The 16,177-nt window shown below is 37.4% G+C and overlaps 1 protein-coding gene across 2 annotated transcripts; it reads left to right on the forward strand.

Moving 5' to 3' along the window:
• The first annotated feature begins 985 nt into the window (after nucleotides 1-985).
• Nucleotides 986-7,141, forward strand: LOC104099669 (tyrosine--tRNA ligase 1, cytoplasmic-like). 2 transcript variants are annotated; one of them, XM_009606725.4, is made up of 11 exons: nucleotides 988-1,148; nucleotides 1,229-1,315; nucleotides 1,672-1,819; nucleotides 3,032-3,321; nucleotides 3,409-3,505; nucleotides 4,461-4,566; nucleotides 4,666-4,748; nucleotides 4,914-5,059; nucleotides 5,158-5,263; nucleotides 5,815-5,874; nucleotides 6,832-7,141. In XM_009606725.4, the coding sequence occupies exons 1-11, from the start codon at nucleotides 1,066-1,068 to the stop codon at nucleotides 6,850-6,852; spliced, it is 1,227 nt and encodes a 408-aa protein (XP_009605020.1). In that variant the 5' UTR covers nucleotides 988-1,065; the 3' UTR covers nucleotides 6,853-7,141. The 2 variants fall into 2 exon arrangements, with proteins under 2 accessions (XP_070041600.1, XP_009605020.1); XM_070185499.1 differs by lacking the exon at nucleotides 1,229-1,315 and having other exon boundaries at nucleotides 986-1,148.
• Nucleotides 7,142-16,177: the final 9,036 nt, after the last annotated feature.

A 16,177-nucleotide genomic window follows, 5' to 3' on the forward strand; every position in this document is an offset into this window, starting at 1 on the left:
CATTTTGAAAGTATTTCTTTAATTTGATGTTGAGCTATCGAGTATCATAATTATGTATATTAGTAATATTATATCAAATTATAGTAGAGTATTTAATAAAATGAGTATTTAACATTTTAGTACACAAGATTTATAAAAGGGGTATTAGATTAAAGGGTAATGGACATACCATTATATACTCCGAAAAATCAAACATATTTTTTTTCACAAAAAAGTATTTTTCTTTTTCATTTTTATTAAGATAGAATTAATTGCTAATAATTCTATGACAAGGAGTAATTTAAACCTACAACAAATAATAACTATACTTTTTACTCATTCTCGAGAAAAAGTCTTATGTAGTGATAAAAATAATTAGACGTCTAATATCAAACAAATGGATAATTTTGTTATCTATTATATCCTTGTTTGGATTAGAAATTGACAAATTAATTACCTATTTTTTTGTCTTAGTTTAATAAAAACTTTCAATATAAAAAATACGACTTTGAAAGTACATGTCTAGTTTGTGCATATTTAAATTTTATCGGATGCAAAATATAGTACCATATTTATAAGTAGAAATACATTGATTTTGAATTCCTAAATATTAAGATTTTCTATCTAGTTCAAATAAGGAAAAAATTATTAACAAAAAATTTCGTTGAAATCAAAGTCCTAAATATTAGAAAAATAATTAAATAATTATTCTTAAATATTAGATAATTAATGATATTTCGATAAGTCCCTTCCTGCGTTGTGAACTCTATTTTTAAAGTATAAAAAAAGGCGAACGACATTTCTCTAAGATATATAAATATATATATAAATTAGACAAAATTAATATTCAACTCAAAAGATTGTATCATAAGGTAGAGTTAAAATTGGTAAAATAAAATACTTTTAGACAAAAAAATGAAAAAATATAATTAGACAAATTTTAGTTGTTGACCGATCCGCCATCGTTGCTGCGCATGAACGTGGCAAAATGCTATTTGTTCTATCCATCTTCTTCTTCTTCAGAACAGTTGTGCCACTCCTAAACCCTAATTCTTCCTCTCCGCAGAAAAATCTCAGTTTTGAAAGATGGATAACAAAGAAGCTTCAGAAGCCATTAATGCACTCTCCTCACCGCCTTCTTCAGCTGACACTCCTATTTCCACATCTCAGTAAGTCTCTCTCTCTCTTTATACTTATCACCAGCTAAATAAAGATCAGATAAAAGCCTAATTATATATCGTTGGCGCAGGAATATGGATAATCAAGAGACTTCAGAAGCCATTGATGCACTCTCATTGGCAGCTTCCTCATCCAACCCTTCCATTTCAACTTCGCAGTAAGTCTCTCTCTCAACATGCTCTCAGGGATGATGTAGTTTCTATTTGGAGTACTTTTGTCTAATTTAATTTCCGATGAGCATGTTAAATCTGTTAAAACATGTATTTATTTTTTGAGATGGTAACTCATGACGAATTATTGAGTATTGGAATGAATGACACCGAATAAACAGACATGGAAGATTCATATAGCTGCCCCAATTTACTCAATTAGTTTGGGATAGGGGATTAGTTGATTAATATAGCGAGATCTCTGAATTTTTTTTTTTTTTTCATTTATGAAAGCATTTTTTTTTTTTTTTTTTTTTGTTTTGTTCGAATGTAAGATTAAATTTGTTGCATATTCTGATTTTAGGATGAGCTTGGAGGAGAAGTTCAAGATTGTTAGGAGTATTGGCGAGGAATGCATACAGGAGGATGAGTTGATGAATCTTTTGGCAAAGAAGCCACAACCGGTTTGCTATGATGGTTTTGAGCCTTCTGGTCGAATGCACATTGCTCAGGTACATAAACCTGAATTCCACCCACATTCTAACTTACAGGAACGAACATGATAAAAATTTGCCACTTGCCAAGTGTCTGGTTTGCACAATGGATGTGCTTATTTGCCTTTGAATTCTAATTGAACATGATTGTTTTTCCATTTTGTCGTGATTGGTAATGTACTTTGTTCAGATGCATCTTTGTACACTTGTAAATAAAAAATAACCGCCAACAGCACCCCCCCACCCCACCCCACCCCACCCCATCCCAAATAAAAAACCATGGGTTGACTTAAATTGGTTGCTTCCAGCCCATTATTAGCTGAAAGCACTAGTCAATAAGAGACGGTGGAAAGTGGACAGTAGTAGCTTTAAACTTTTCTGGACACCAAAGTCTCGCACGTCTGGGATCTGTGATTGACAAATGAGGAAAAATGGGGGCTTGAGGAAAGGGAAGGTACAATATATAGAGGGTTTGTTCTTGAAATTCTATGATGCCATTACCAAAAGAATAACCAAAATTCTGATAACTGGACGATCAAATTTATTAACTAACTGTTTTGGCAATAAACTTTGGCCTGCATATGGAAGAAAATATAATAATGGAAAGGTATACAGAGGAAAATCTGGTAAATATTTGACAATTGTTTGGGAACCATTTCTCTTTGTTTTACCATGGAATAATGTCGAGAGATGCATCATTCTGCATGAAAGTTTCTGATATAAGCTAATACTTTGGAAATAAAAGTATATGCGTTAAAGGGGTATGTTCACCTTTGAGACTTAAATAAATCAAATTTAGGCATATCCATGACTAGATTCCAGGTATGTTCAAAATAATTATATCTGGATGCTGACCAGTTGTAATGTAGACCATTAGGGAAAACAACGGAGTTGGATCTTTTTCTGGTTAAGAAAAAGTGAAAAGAAGGGGAATAATTTCCCCATTTGTATGTCCTTGCAGGTATATGTGTGAGATCAGGAGAACCTCTAGTTTTAGATAACCCCCAATTGCTTTCATAAATTATTTATTATTTGCTGAAATAGACTTGAATTAAATTACCTAAGTGAAACATTGTTGAATAACTTGTCAGGAAAATTTATATTTTATGCCATTCTTTCATCTTACATTTGTACAGGTCAGATATAGTGGGGGGGCTTCTGTGCAGTTATATGTTCTTTTTAGCATCTCATGACTGGTTCGTTCTCTTTTACAATTTCTTTGCTAAACAGGGAGTTTTGAAGGCACTAAACGTCAACAAACTGACTTCGGCTGGCTGCAAGGTGAAGATCTGGATTGCAGATTGGTTTGCGCAGCTAAATAACAAGATGGGTGGTGATCTGAAGAAAATTGAGGTTGTTGGTCAGTATTTGATTGAGATATGGAAGGCTGTGGGAATGAATCTTGAAGGGGGTCATGTGGAATTTCTATGGTCTTCAAAAGAGATTAACTCTAGAGCTCATGAGTACTGGCCACTTGTTATGGACGTAGCTCGAAGGAACAAGCTTCCCCGGATTTTAAGGTAAAGGATAAAGCAAGTAAAACTCTCTTGCTTCTCCTGAAAAGGACAGTCAGTTATTGCTTACATGTTTTTTTTCTTCATTATAAGGTGCTGCCAAATTATGGGTCGGTCTGAGCAAGATGAGTTGACAGCGGCCCAGATTTTTTACCCATGCATGCAATGTGCTGACATATTCTTCCTTAAGGTAAGCTGTTTTATAACTAACTATTTGTAAATAATTTGTTGTTCAGTTAGCTGGATAACTTAAATATAAGCATCTTTTGTGAGACTTTATTAGGAATAATAGAGGCACCTTCACATGGCGTTGTAAGAAGTACTAGGGAGAGGTGATTAGGCAGGTAATGACGTTGCTTCAGCTCACCGAGGACATGACCCTAGATAGGAAAGTGTGGAGGTCGAGAATTAGGGTTGAAGGTTGATAGGGAGCCGAGGGTGTCTCTTAGTGTTACCAATAGTATTAAACTATTAATAATATTCTTATTTTCTGTTCCTAGACCTTTTTATTATATGTTGTTTCTTTCTTACTGATAGTATTAGTAATATTTTCTTATCTCTAGATATTTGTTAGTATACGTGAGTCCTTGTTTTCTTTTTTCTTCTTTTTTTGTTATTGTTATGGTTGGTTGCTTCCTTGTCACTGTTCCTTGAGCCGAGGGTCTATTGGAAACAACCTCTCTACCTTCACAAGATAGAGGTAAGGTCTGCGTACACACTACCCTCCCCGAACCCCAATTGTGGGATTACACTGGGTTTGTTGTTGTTGGTACCTTCACAGTTATTCTTGTTTTAGGCATGCAAGTTACCCCTATAATGTCACTGAACAATTTACTTCTTGCTTGTCTGGGTCAACATTGCAATGTCACTTGACAACCTAGTTCTTGCTTGTCTAGTTTACCAAATGAGTAAAACACGCATTTCAGTTGCTACTAGGCATATAGCTGGATTGCCTTGAGTTTCTAGTTTCAGTGGCATATGCTTCTTGATATGGACAGATATGAGAGCTGCATACATTTTGTTTCATTTGTAGCCTGTATTTTTATGTGTGCTTGTCTTCAATCTTCCATGGTCTGTGCCGGGAGTGGTAATTATTTGTTTAAATTATGATTCTACCAGCTAAATAAGAATTTTCTTGTTATTAGGCTGACATATGTCAACTAGGTATGGACCAGCGAAAGGTTAATGTACTTGCAAGAGAGTACTGTGATGACATCAGGAGGAAAAACAAGCCTATCATATTGTCCCATCGTACGATAATCTTTTTTGTATTCTAGAATTCAAATTCTCTTGTTACTCAGCTAACTCTTTTGTTTGATATGTTTGTTCCCTTATGATTTTGGCGTGCAGATATGCTCCCTGGTTTGCAGGAAGGTCAAGAGAAGATGTCCAAGAGTGACCCCTCTTCTTCCATCTACATGGAGGATGAAGAGGTATATAGCTATATATATTAATCACCTGTAACATAGTGCTACATTTGTTTTTAGGTTGATGGTCAGTGTTCATAGTAGATTTCTTAACAGGTGGTTTTCTTGCCTATGAGGTTCTAGTGTAGTGACAGTATTTTTTTTTTCCTGTGCCATGCTTGAACATCAAAGGCAGATGTAAATCTCAAGATAAAGAAGGCTTTTTGTCCACCAAAGGTCGTAGAAAAGAATCCATGTCTGGAGTACATCAAGTATATCGTCCTCCCTTGGTTTAATGAGTTCAAAATTGAGCGAAGTGCTGAGAATGGTGCGGACAAGTGAGTCATTTCATGCATTTCTCATATCCATTCAGCTGGTTTGTTAACACAGCACAATTTTTTAGCTCATCTTTTGGTTTGTTCTTTTTCCACACTAGGACCTATAAGAATTTTGAAGAATTAGCGGCTGACTATGAAAGTGGGAACTTGCATCCTGCAGATCTGAAACCTGCATTGTCAAAAGCAATCAATAAGATATTACAGGTAGATGACAACATCTTACTAAGCTGCTGGTAATTGGTGTTTGTGCTAATCTCTTATGTAGTCCTTGTTTTTAGTATTACATTGATGCATTTGCAAATTTGCCATTTTGTTTTGCATTGACTCTGCATTTTGATATTCTACTATTACTTTAGTAGCTTTAATGTGAGAAGTAGTCTTTTGATTGTTGGTCTTATTACCTGTAGTTCTTTGATATATACAACTAATTAGCCCCAACACCCTATAGAATAACTTCTTTGTTTGTAGCGTATTCTCATCTCTTTAGAGTATCTTTTACATTTCAAGGTTCTTATTTTAAAGACTCAGTGTAATCAATCATATATGCAATTTAATATCAACAAATAGTAAATTAAGTTATTGCACACTTGATGGCTAGTATCTGATGCACTTCAGGTTGTATAGTTAATATCGAATAGACTACTGTCACTCAAGATCAGGACATCACAAATTGTTTTTATTTTTTTATAGTTCAATATATTTGTGATTCCACCTTTTTTAGTTGTCCTCCTGACTTAGTTTTCAATGTGATGCAGCCAGTGCGTGATCATTTTAAGAATGATCAGAAAGCCAAAGACCTTATGAAAAGGGTGAAGGTATGTATTCTTGAATTGCCCAAATGTTATGTGTTGGATAAAATGTCTCATCGTATTAGCTAGACTTTGTCACTTGAGCTCAGGGTACAATCATTTACTTATCAAAAGAATTACAAAGGGGAATATATTTTCCTGATTCTAGAAAGGTCAACTACTGTTAGTTTGTTTAAGTTGCTCTATTTATCAAAATGAAGATTGTCAAAGTAGTTATTGTGATTGAAGAATAGATTCTCAAAGTTTTTCATGATTTTTGAGAAAAGTAATTCTACTTAGACCATCTTGAAGTTGCGGTTCGGGTTACAATGATCCCCTTGTATCATTCTTTCAATGCTTAAACCCACCTTAACCTGTACTAAGCCAGAAATGTTTTTTGTGTTTGTTGATGGAGTTAAACCAGAGCTGAAATTATGGTGCTCTTGCCTCTTATCTCAGTTTTCTCCATCCTCAAACAAGAAGTACCTTCATCTCTATCTTTTTCACCTTTTGCCTTTCCACTTGATTGCTTTGCTTACTGAATTAGTGAGGCTTCTTGATACAAGAAAAGAGAAATCTGAATTATGGGCTGAGTTGGAGTCAGGCTTTACCCCTTTTCCAAGAGGGATGATTGATTGTCTAATCATATGGCTCCAATTGAATATATCGTATCTCCTAGACTATTGGGGTTGCATTTCTTCCAGTGCAAAACATACTATTTCTAATGAAAAAATGAATGATAAAGCGTACAATTCACATCAACACTGTTCCACATAGTCAAATCCACTCAAACATTTTAGTCTAGTGTAGATATTCTGTTAGCAAGCTTAAAGGATTATTTGAAAATTGGACATTCAGAAGTCGGAACAATATCATTAGCATATTCATTTTGTTGCTCGTCTTGACCATATTCAAGGGGCAAGTGTTCAAAACTAGTGTTATGGCAACTTTCTGATCTCAGTTTTGCTGTCTTCTGTTGTGCAGAGTTTCAAAGTAACGAGGTGAGGTCTAGCTGAATGAAGTGACGTGGATTAGGAGATGGTGATGGCTGTCTGGAAGTTCCATCCCATTTTTCTCCTGTTTCAAAACTTTACTACCTTGGTTTTCCAAGAGACGTTAACGTCATAGACATCCACCATTTTGATCGAATACTTCTTATTCTTGTGTTATTGAAATGTCCGAATCATAAGACTAGATTTTGTAAACCGTGATTTCACAGAGGAATTGCCTCTGATACATTTGTTAGAATTTAGCAACATGGTAATTTCCATATAGGAAGTAATGCCTTTATCAATTGCCTTGCCTATCTCTGCCAATTGTGCGCTAATTAATTTATGTGTGCACCTCTCTGGAGTAGGCTCATTTACATTAAATGATTAAAAATAAAAATAAACTAGAAGTGGCAGAAAAGGATGTAAGTTGCTTTGCAATTTGCATTCAGAAGAGAATGTGACATGTTGGTTCTTGCTGGAAAGCTTCGAGAGGCCAATATTGAGTTTATCCTTAATTTTTTGTCTAATTATTGATTAACTTTTTCTAGTTAAATATGATCTACGGAAATTCTGAAATTAACATCATCAGCGGCAGCAGTTAATCTTTTTTTTTTTTTTTTTTTTTTTTAAAAAAAAACTATCAAATAAACACAATTTCGAAAAACAAAATCATCTTGTTTTCGAAACAAAAGGACTAGCAATTTGTGAGTGAGTGAAAACAAGTAATATTTCATCCGAGATATTCAGAAGTAACTTCAAGTTCAAATATTGAAGTACAATAATTGTAAATACTCATAATCGAAGTAGTATATGCAAATAATGAATTTCACAAGCCTTTAGTACACATTGGGAAATAAGTTGAGTGGAAGTTGAAAACAATAGCATTTGGTTCACGCTGAAAGCTGAGGCGGATGGATCTGAGGCTTATGAGTTTCTACCGTAATTTCAATGTAATATGCAATAATAACCGGGTTCACTGTTAGATATTTACAAATGTTTAGTAATTTCTTAATATAAATGCAGAATCTACGCAAGAGTTACTGGGTTCCCGACAACCTGTATTCAATGCTCTAGGTCACGCTGAAAGTAACTTTTCGACTATTAACGTTATGCTGAAATGAATAAGATTTCTTTATTCTTAACTAGACATCCCATCTAGCCTTCGGTACTTTAGTCGCAGAATATAAATTTATGTGTAAAATTTATTACAATTGTAACAAATAGTAGATGTGAACTCACAACTTTAAAAATATACTAGATTAATTGCTAAAAATCTTAAAGGTTGAACCCGTAAAATTTAAATCCTGAATCCGCGTATGGATCCCAATACCAATAACTAATGAAAAAAAAGAACTTCAGGACACATGGAGTCACCGTCCGGAACCTAAATGTGGTCTTTTTAGACTCAAATGACCGAAATGAGTGGAAAAAAAATATTATGACCAAACTATATATAGCGCCCTTTTAAAAGGCGTTATATATGAAGTTGATTAGACGTCTAGGTATAGCGTCGTTTATTAAGGCGCTATATGTCTATCGCCTTAATAAACGACGCTATACCCCTTCAAATATCCGTCCCTTCCCTTTCCCCCGTTACAGAAGCAAAACAACCCCCCTCCCTCCCCTCCCCCTCCCACACACATTTTTAAATCAAACCAGCGGTCCCCCCATTAACGACGGAAAAACACTCGAGTGGACCCCCACCCGTCCCACAAAAAGTAAAGATTATTGGTCCAACATCCTAACTAAGCCTTCTCTCATTGTGGGTTGCTCGTTTCAGATTCAAATCTTCAACTTTCCAAAAAACATAAATCGAGGTATTCCGATTTAGTTTTTGTCGAAACTCGTATAAAAAATGCATATTAGTTGTTTTAAATGTGTTCTATGTTGTTTTGTATTTTTTTTTGCGATTAAACTGGTATGTTATTTTTATCCGGACTAAGATATTAGTGTGCTAAAAAAATATATAAAAATTGAGAAATTATTATTATTTGTTAAAAAAAATGTTAATAAGTTACTTTTTACTGTTGTATATGTATTTTCGTAAATGTTTTGTGATTAAATGTATTTGTTATTTTTATCTGGTTTAAATTATTTATTTGATTAAAGACTAGTAATATAGTGTTATTTTAGCGTAGTAAAATGTAGTGCATTTTAGCGTAGTATCCCTGTAGTTATTGAAATTAATCATTTAAGTATCTATTATACCCAAAAATACGTCAAAATAGCTGATAGATCAAACACAAACTCTGTCCAATTCTAGTCAACGATCGTAAGAAAATAACAAGAGAAAATAACAATATTTTCCAGATATCTTGGTGCTACTGGGCCTCAAATATCGAGCCTGGAACCTATTTGTGAATATTTAATAATTAAATCTTGTATAATTATAAAAATTAATTATTTAATTTTATTATAGTCAAAAATAAGTGAGTAACAAACAAACGTATAAAATAAAACATGCAAAATAATAAAACTATATATAAATTAATAAAACTAACACATACAAAAATTCAGGATATCTTGATACTATTGGGCCTCAAATATCGAGCCTGGAACCCATATGTGAATACTTAATATTAAATATAGTATAATTATAAAAATTAAGTATTTTATTTGCAAACAAACATATAAATAATAAAACAAACATGTAAAATAATAAAACTAACACATATAAGAATTCAGGATATCTTGGTGCTACTGGGCCTCAAATATCGAGCATGGAACCCATATGTGAATACTTAATAATTAAATATTGTATAATTATAAAAATTAAGTATTTTATTTACAAACAAATATATAAAATAATAAAACTAACATGTAAAATAATAAAACTAATACATACAAGAATTCAGGATATCTTGGTGCTACTGGGCCTCAAATATCGAGCGTGGAACCCATATGTGAATATTTAATAATTAAATCTTGTATAATTATAAAAATTAATTATTTAACTTACAAACAAACATATAAAATTATAAAACTAAAATGTAATTAATGTTGTTTAATTTACAGTAGACGACATGGAGGTTCCGCCTATGCATCCCGGACCTTCCAGCGATGAGGTACTGTCGTTACAGGGCGATCATAGGTCCTCCCACATATGGGAGGGAGAGTTACTGGCCCAGACTCTCCGCGTCAGGAGAGTAGATGACATGTGGGACTTTCTGAAGGGCAAATTTCTCCATCCTCATGTAGTCAGATACCTGCAGGATACATGCTTCTATAGGATTTTGGAGATCGGGCGGCTGCAACTCGATTGGTCTTTGATCACGGCCCTAATAGAGTGGTGGCGACCGAAGACGCACATATTCCACTTGCCCATTGGCGAGGCCACCATCATACTGCAGGACGTGGAGGTTATATATGAGCTGCCCATTGATGGACACTCGTTGCTCTGCCGCAGGCCATGAGAGAGCTGATAGGTGGGCAGTACCTAGACATGCTGCAGCAGCTCACTGGTTTCCGGCCAAAGGAGGAGACTGCACTGGCTAGGGCCAGTTGTCTGCAGCTGACGACTATCCGAGACCATTTGGAGGTATTGCACCCTGACATCAGAGGCGATACACCAGAGCTGCATATTCACCGGTACATGAGGTTGTTGCTGCTCCGTATGTTTGGAGGGGTCTTGTTCCCGAACACTTCGGGGAACCTAGTCAGCTTGAGATTTCTTCATCATCTTGAGCGGCTAGATGATTTACCCCAATACAGCTGGGGTGCTGCTGTTCTTGCCTACTTGTATAGGCAGATGTGCCGGGCGACCATGGGCACCAGCGTGACGTTGCTGGATTTTTGCCGCTGCTACACGTGAAAACATATTCGAATACTCTATTCATTATAACATACCCGTAAAAATATATCTTAAATTTTACGTCCACTTTGTATGTTAGGTTTGGGCCTGGGAGCGGTTCATGCAGTTGTAGCCACCTCTACCACCATTAGCTCCGGGTGTACCACCTCCGTTTCTCCCTCTAGCTAGGAGGTGGGTTCTCCGGCGGGGATATGGACGAGAGTACGAGGCTCGACATAATCTCCCCTTGTGCAGGGATTTGTTAGATTTGCTGGAGGGCGCACAGGTAAATGTATACCTAAGTGTACTTAGCCTGGCTTCACATGTGTTGCATATACTCACGTTTTTTGTTGTTTACTTAATAGTTCATCTGGACGTCATACAGCGATGCGCTGATAGCTGGCTTGCCCGATTATTGCTCGGCCGGCCGACTTATTTGGAGCTCTTCCGTCCCGTTGATGTGCCTTGATATTGTGGAGCATCATGCCACCGAGCGGGTACTTCACTAGCAGACCACACATTTCTAGCTAGATGATCGTTCCAGGGTGGACCAGGCATATGTGGCATGGCTAGAGGCGCAGATCGATACTTGGGACCGACGACTTGACCTGATTCCTCCCCCCCTCACCGCGCCGGATGGATACTAAACATGATTATATGGGCTGGTACCACGGCGTTACCCGACTTTTTGTCGGGAATCCCATTCATCGCGCTGGCGGTCGGTATGTTCCATACACCGGGAGGCACGAGGCACTGGTATGTTATTTGGTATTCTTACTTATAACTATAACCTAGCGTTCCGTAATTTATATTTTACATGTTGTGCAGGCTATTGGCCTACATTTGTTCCACCAGTTGGGACTTCAGATGCAACAGCATGCCGGCGAGGGAGCGGCCACTTTGCACGAGTATGGTCGGCAGGTTACAGAGTTGGCTGCCCGAACACTGCGGCGAGCCCGAGAGGATGAGCGCTTAGGACACGACCCTGCTTATGTGGCGCCAGAGCAGTACCATCGAGGTAGGGTTGTCCCATGAGGCAGGGCTGTCCCACGGGGTCGTGGGGGCCGACGAGGAGGTCGTCCCCAGCAAGGGGGCATTGAGGCACCTATTGAGGATGTTGGACCTGATCAGCCGGGTGACCTCCTTGAGCCAGACTACTATCACAGCAGCATGCCGTCATACAACCTTCAGCTTAAGCTCACTCCAGGGACTTCGCAGGTGACCCCGTCAGATCCATTGTTGATCACGGGTACGAGCATTACATGAGAGGATTGGGATCAGTACTTTCCAGGCCCATCGACCGCTGCTGATGATCGGCCGACCCGAGATGTGGATAGTGTGCGCCGACTGAGTTGTGGCTCCTCATCGAGGGGTGCTGGGGATCTTTCACAGGCGCAGGTATGCTTTTATTACTATTAAATTTAAATTTATTTTTATCTCATTAATTAGCCATAAATATCTTTATGTTTTTCTTACTAAGGCTTCATCCTCGCCCGTCACGGAGGTCACTCTGTGCGATGCTGACCTGACGGTGACGGATGATTATATTCAGGAGCTCGACGAGACCATGGTTAGACAATTTAAATTTTTTTGACTTAACACGTACATTATTAATATATATTTTCATATACTGAGCTGACTTATTCTTCTGTAGGTTACTGTTGGACCGACTGCCCCTTCTACCGAGCCTGCTAGCACTACTGACGATCATGCTGCAGCGCATCCTGCGATAAAGAGGCAACGTGATGAGGATGATCTTGATAGCGTAGCCGGGCGGGATGGGATGCGCCTCAGGCCAGCGGTTGCATTAAAGCACACAGGTTGTGGGATGCATTGAGTTTTGTTTTTGTATTTTATGTAAATAATAGCAACAATTTTTATTATTTACATTATATGCGCATTATATTTTTATTTTTTCGGTTCTTCGTTATTTTAATACTACAACACAAACACAAACATAATAACTTAACATAATTTAAATTCAGTACAACTAATGAAAATACATGACACGAAAAACATAAAGATAAAATACTATACTCAATACATACATGTCATTGTTTAGTCATTACCGCCTAGTATTCTCTGCTCCAACCACTTTAATTTCTCTTCCAGCCTATTTTTTTCTTTTTTCGCCACTTTTAGTTTCTCCTGCAATGCCGCAATTTCTCGTTTCATTTCAGACTCACGGCGTTGGTATTCACAGTTCATATCCCAAATATACTGCAAAGATCGTTTGTAGCATTCCTGCTTAATGGGTTAATCAAGCCATACCTAAAAATGCAATAATTTCCGTCATTGCCTCCAAACTTGTTTACACACATCTAGTATCTTCGCCCAACATGACCATCGGACCAACAATCCTTCACCATACAACGTTTGCCACAATAGCACATTGGTACATAATTGCGTCCAAACATTTGTTAATGCAAAAACAAAACCCTGCTTTTATGGAAAGTTTTGCTATTTGTTTTGGTTAAGTGCATATAATAACTAAATTGCGCTAGTTATTTATAGACAAGGCAACACATATAATGTATTTAACCGCGCTATGCTTCACGTGTTAAATATTTTTTTCGGTACAATAAAGCTTTTGCAGGTGGGCAGCTTTTCAGGTAGACAAGACAACACACATAACGTAGTATTTAACCGCGCTATGTTTCGCGCGTTAAAGATTCTTTCGGGTACAATACACCTTTCGCAGGCGAGCAACTTTTCAGGTCGACAAGACAACACACATAACGTAATATTTATTACATACGGGACTAGGACTAATTGTTTTATATATATGTATTCACATAATTATCAAACATCTTCCTCCTCCGACAGTGTAGTTTTCTAATAATTTTAGATTGAAATTCGAAAGTCAACTTAATAAGTTTGGTTTTTTAATCCAATATTATTTTTGATAACATGAACGGGAGGGAGAAATTCATTAATTTACTCCACTGATAAAGTTAAATATCAATAAGATTTAACAACAATGAAAACATAATTTTATTTGATACATTTTACAACATAAACAAATACATACACTTATTACAACCACATTACGGAAATAAAACACTACGTGTATCCTTGATAGTTGGGCACATTAGATGAACTTCCACCAGGAGCTGGATTACCACCGCCACCCAAACCAACTGAAGGAAATTTTTGACGGTCGTGTCCTGTTTGCGAGCATATACCACATTTGCGCGCATAAACGGTATCACCAACATTCATTTAGTTCCATATACGCGTTCTTTTTTGCACCTATCACTGACGCAAAAACTCCTTGTTACACACCATTTTAAATGGTTCCGGCGGCCAATAATGCTCAACACCCACTGGCTGCAACTGCCCACTATAGGTGTTTAATTATACAATAACACTATATTGTTTATCAACGTAGTTGGTTGGCCCTAAACCTGTATATTGAAAGTACTTGATGGCATGTGAGCACGACATGTGGTAGATGGACCATTTCCCATAAGAGCATAACCTTCTAGATTCATTTATGGTATGTACACTATTCCCCCGATTTTGATGGATAGCGGCGCGAACTTCAAAATTATTTCGATCGTGATCATACTGTAAAAATGAACGCCAATGTGCTCGCTACCTGTATTTCTCAAATCTTTTCATTGGTAGTGGCATAAATTCAACACCCATTTCCATCAATGACGTTGCAGTTGTAGCCCTTTCAACAAACCTCTCTGCCATTTGCTTGAATGACATTCGGACCATGGCAGTGACAGGCAATCCCTGTGCAGACTTCAATAACCCGTTGAAAGACTCACACACATTTGTAGTTAGAATTCCCCATCTTCTGCCACCATCTGCATGCAAAGTCCATTTTTCAGGCTTATGTCGTATCAATCAACGATAGGCTGCCTCGTCTTCCTGCCTGATAGATTTCATGTGCCTCCGGAATTTATGCTCTTGGTGATTTGTTGTAGTCATCCACATTAAATCATGCAAATCCTTGTCGGGATGTGTCTTCTGGCAATTGGCCTTCAGGTTCCTCACACAGTAACGGTGGTAGGCATACGGTTCTTGCCATGCAGGCAAATTCTCTACAGAACTTATAATACCACCATGCCAATAAGATATTAGACAAATACGTGAACGCTGTTTGACAACGTGCTCTTTTAAGTGGTTCAAAAATAGTGTCCACGTCTCTTGGATTTCATTGGCACAAATAGCAAAAGCTAAAGGAAATATACTTCCATTAGCATCTACTGCAACGGCGATCAACAACTTAATATCATACTTTCCATAGATATGAGTGTCGTTTATGGATGTTACCGGCCGGCAATGCAGAAAACCATCAATTGATGGTTTAAACGCCCATCACACGTATTTGAATATATATTCTGGTATTTCCGGACTCCGCTCAAGTTTCCATTCAACAATGGTCCCGGGGGTAAAGTATTGCAATACAACCATGTACTTGGGTAGAGATGAAAATGACTTATCCCAGTTACCATAAACAATTTCAAACGCACTTTTGCGCCCGAAAAATGCCTTTCTTTTGGTAATGGAACAACCATATTCCTGGTGGACGGATGTAATGCACTCTTTGATCTTGTACCTTATAGACGCTTCAATGTGTGGAATCAGGACAAGAGAAATCAAGTCAACATCCAAGTTGAAGTGATTCCCACTGAATATGTCCATTTTACAAGTGTGGGCGCCAATGTATTTACCCATTTTCCACATACATGTTTTCTTCTTGCTCGCATGCACCATCCAATGATAACCCACAAACCATCTACGACAAACAACCTTGTATACATCCGGAGTTGACTCTCATACCGTCATCTCACGATACTCTTTTACGCTGTATATTTTCGCCGCCCTGCTTAGGCGCGTTTTATCAGGAAAAAACATGCCCTTTGCTAGCACCGTTGGTCTAGACTCATCCCACATTGATGTCCGAATTTCGTTAGTATCCCTTGTGAGGGCATCCACATCCGGCATACTTGGCAAATGATCAAGGTAGGGAATCTCCCTTGAATGAAACGACACTTGGGACTCGTACACTCTTGGTTTAACGGGGGGTGGAGCATGCTCCCTCGTCAAATAAGGTCCAACATTCTCTTCCTCCTCATCACCACCCTCATCAGGGAAGGGTGTGTCATCTCCGGACTCTTCGACATTGTTGTCATAATCACTGTTCTCTTCCTGACTCTGTGCATCTGCCAGATCCCGATTAAATATGTCGTCTTCGGAAAATTGAGTCAGGACAAGAGGTTCAACTTGCTCGTTTTCACTGCACAAACAACAAAATAATGAGCTACTCAAATTGATAAATACTTTATATATAGCTATATCACTTCACTTATAAGTCGTAATGTGTTGACATCCCATGATGGACATTATCCTATCGGTGATGACTCCCGGATGGACCACCATGATCCAACACATCAGAACTACGCATATTTCAACTGGGTGTGGGTTCATAACTTGTAAAATTCATATCTGGCTGGTACCCCCTGTGGAATATATGAGTGTTAATACAAATTCGATATAATAAAAATAAACATCGTAACACAAAGGAAAATTG

This window comes from Nicotiana tomentosiformis, chromosome 1, assembly GCF_000390325.3.
Source record: "Nicotiana tomentosiformis chromosome 1, ASM39032v3, whole genome shotgun sequence".
Classification (NCBI taxonomy): domain Eukaryota; kingdom Viridiplantae; phylum Streptophyta; class Magnoliopsida; order Solanales; family Solanaceae; genus Nicotiana; species Nicotiana tomentosiformis.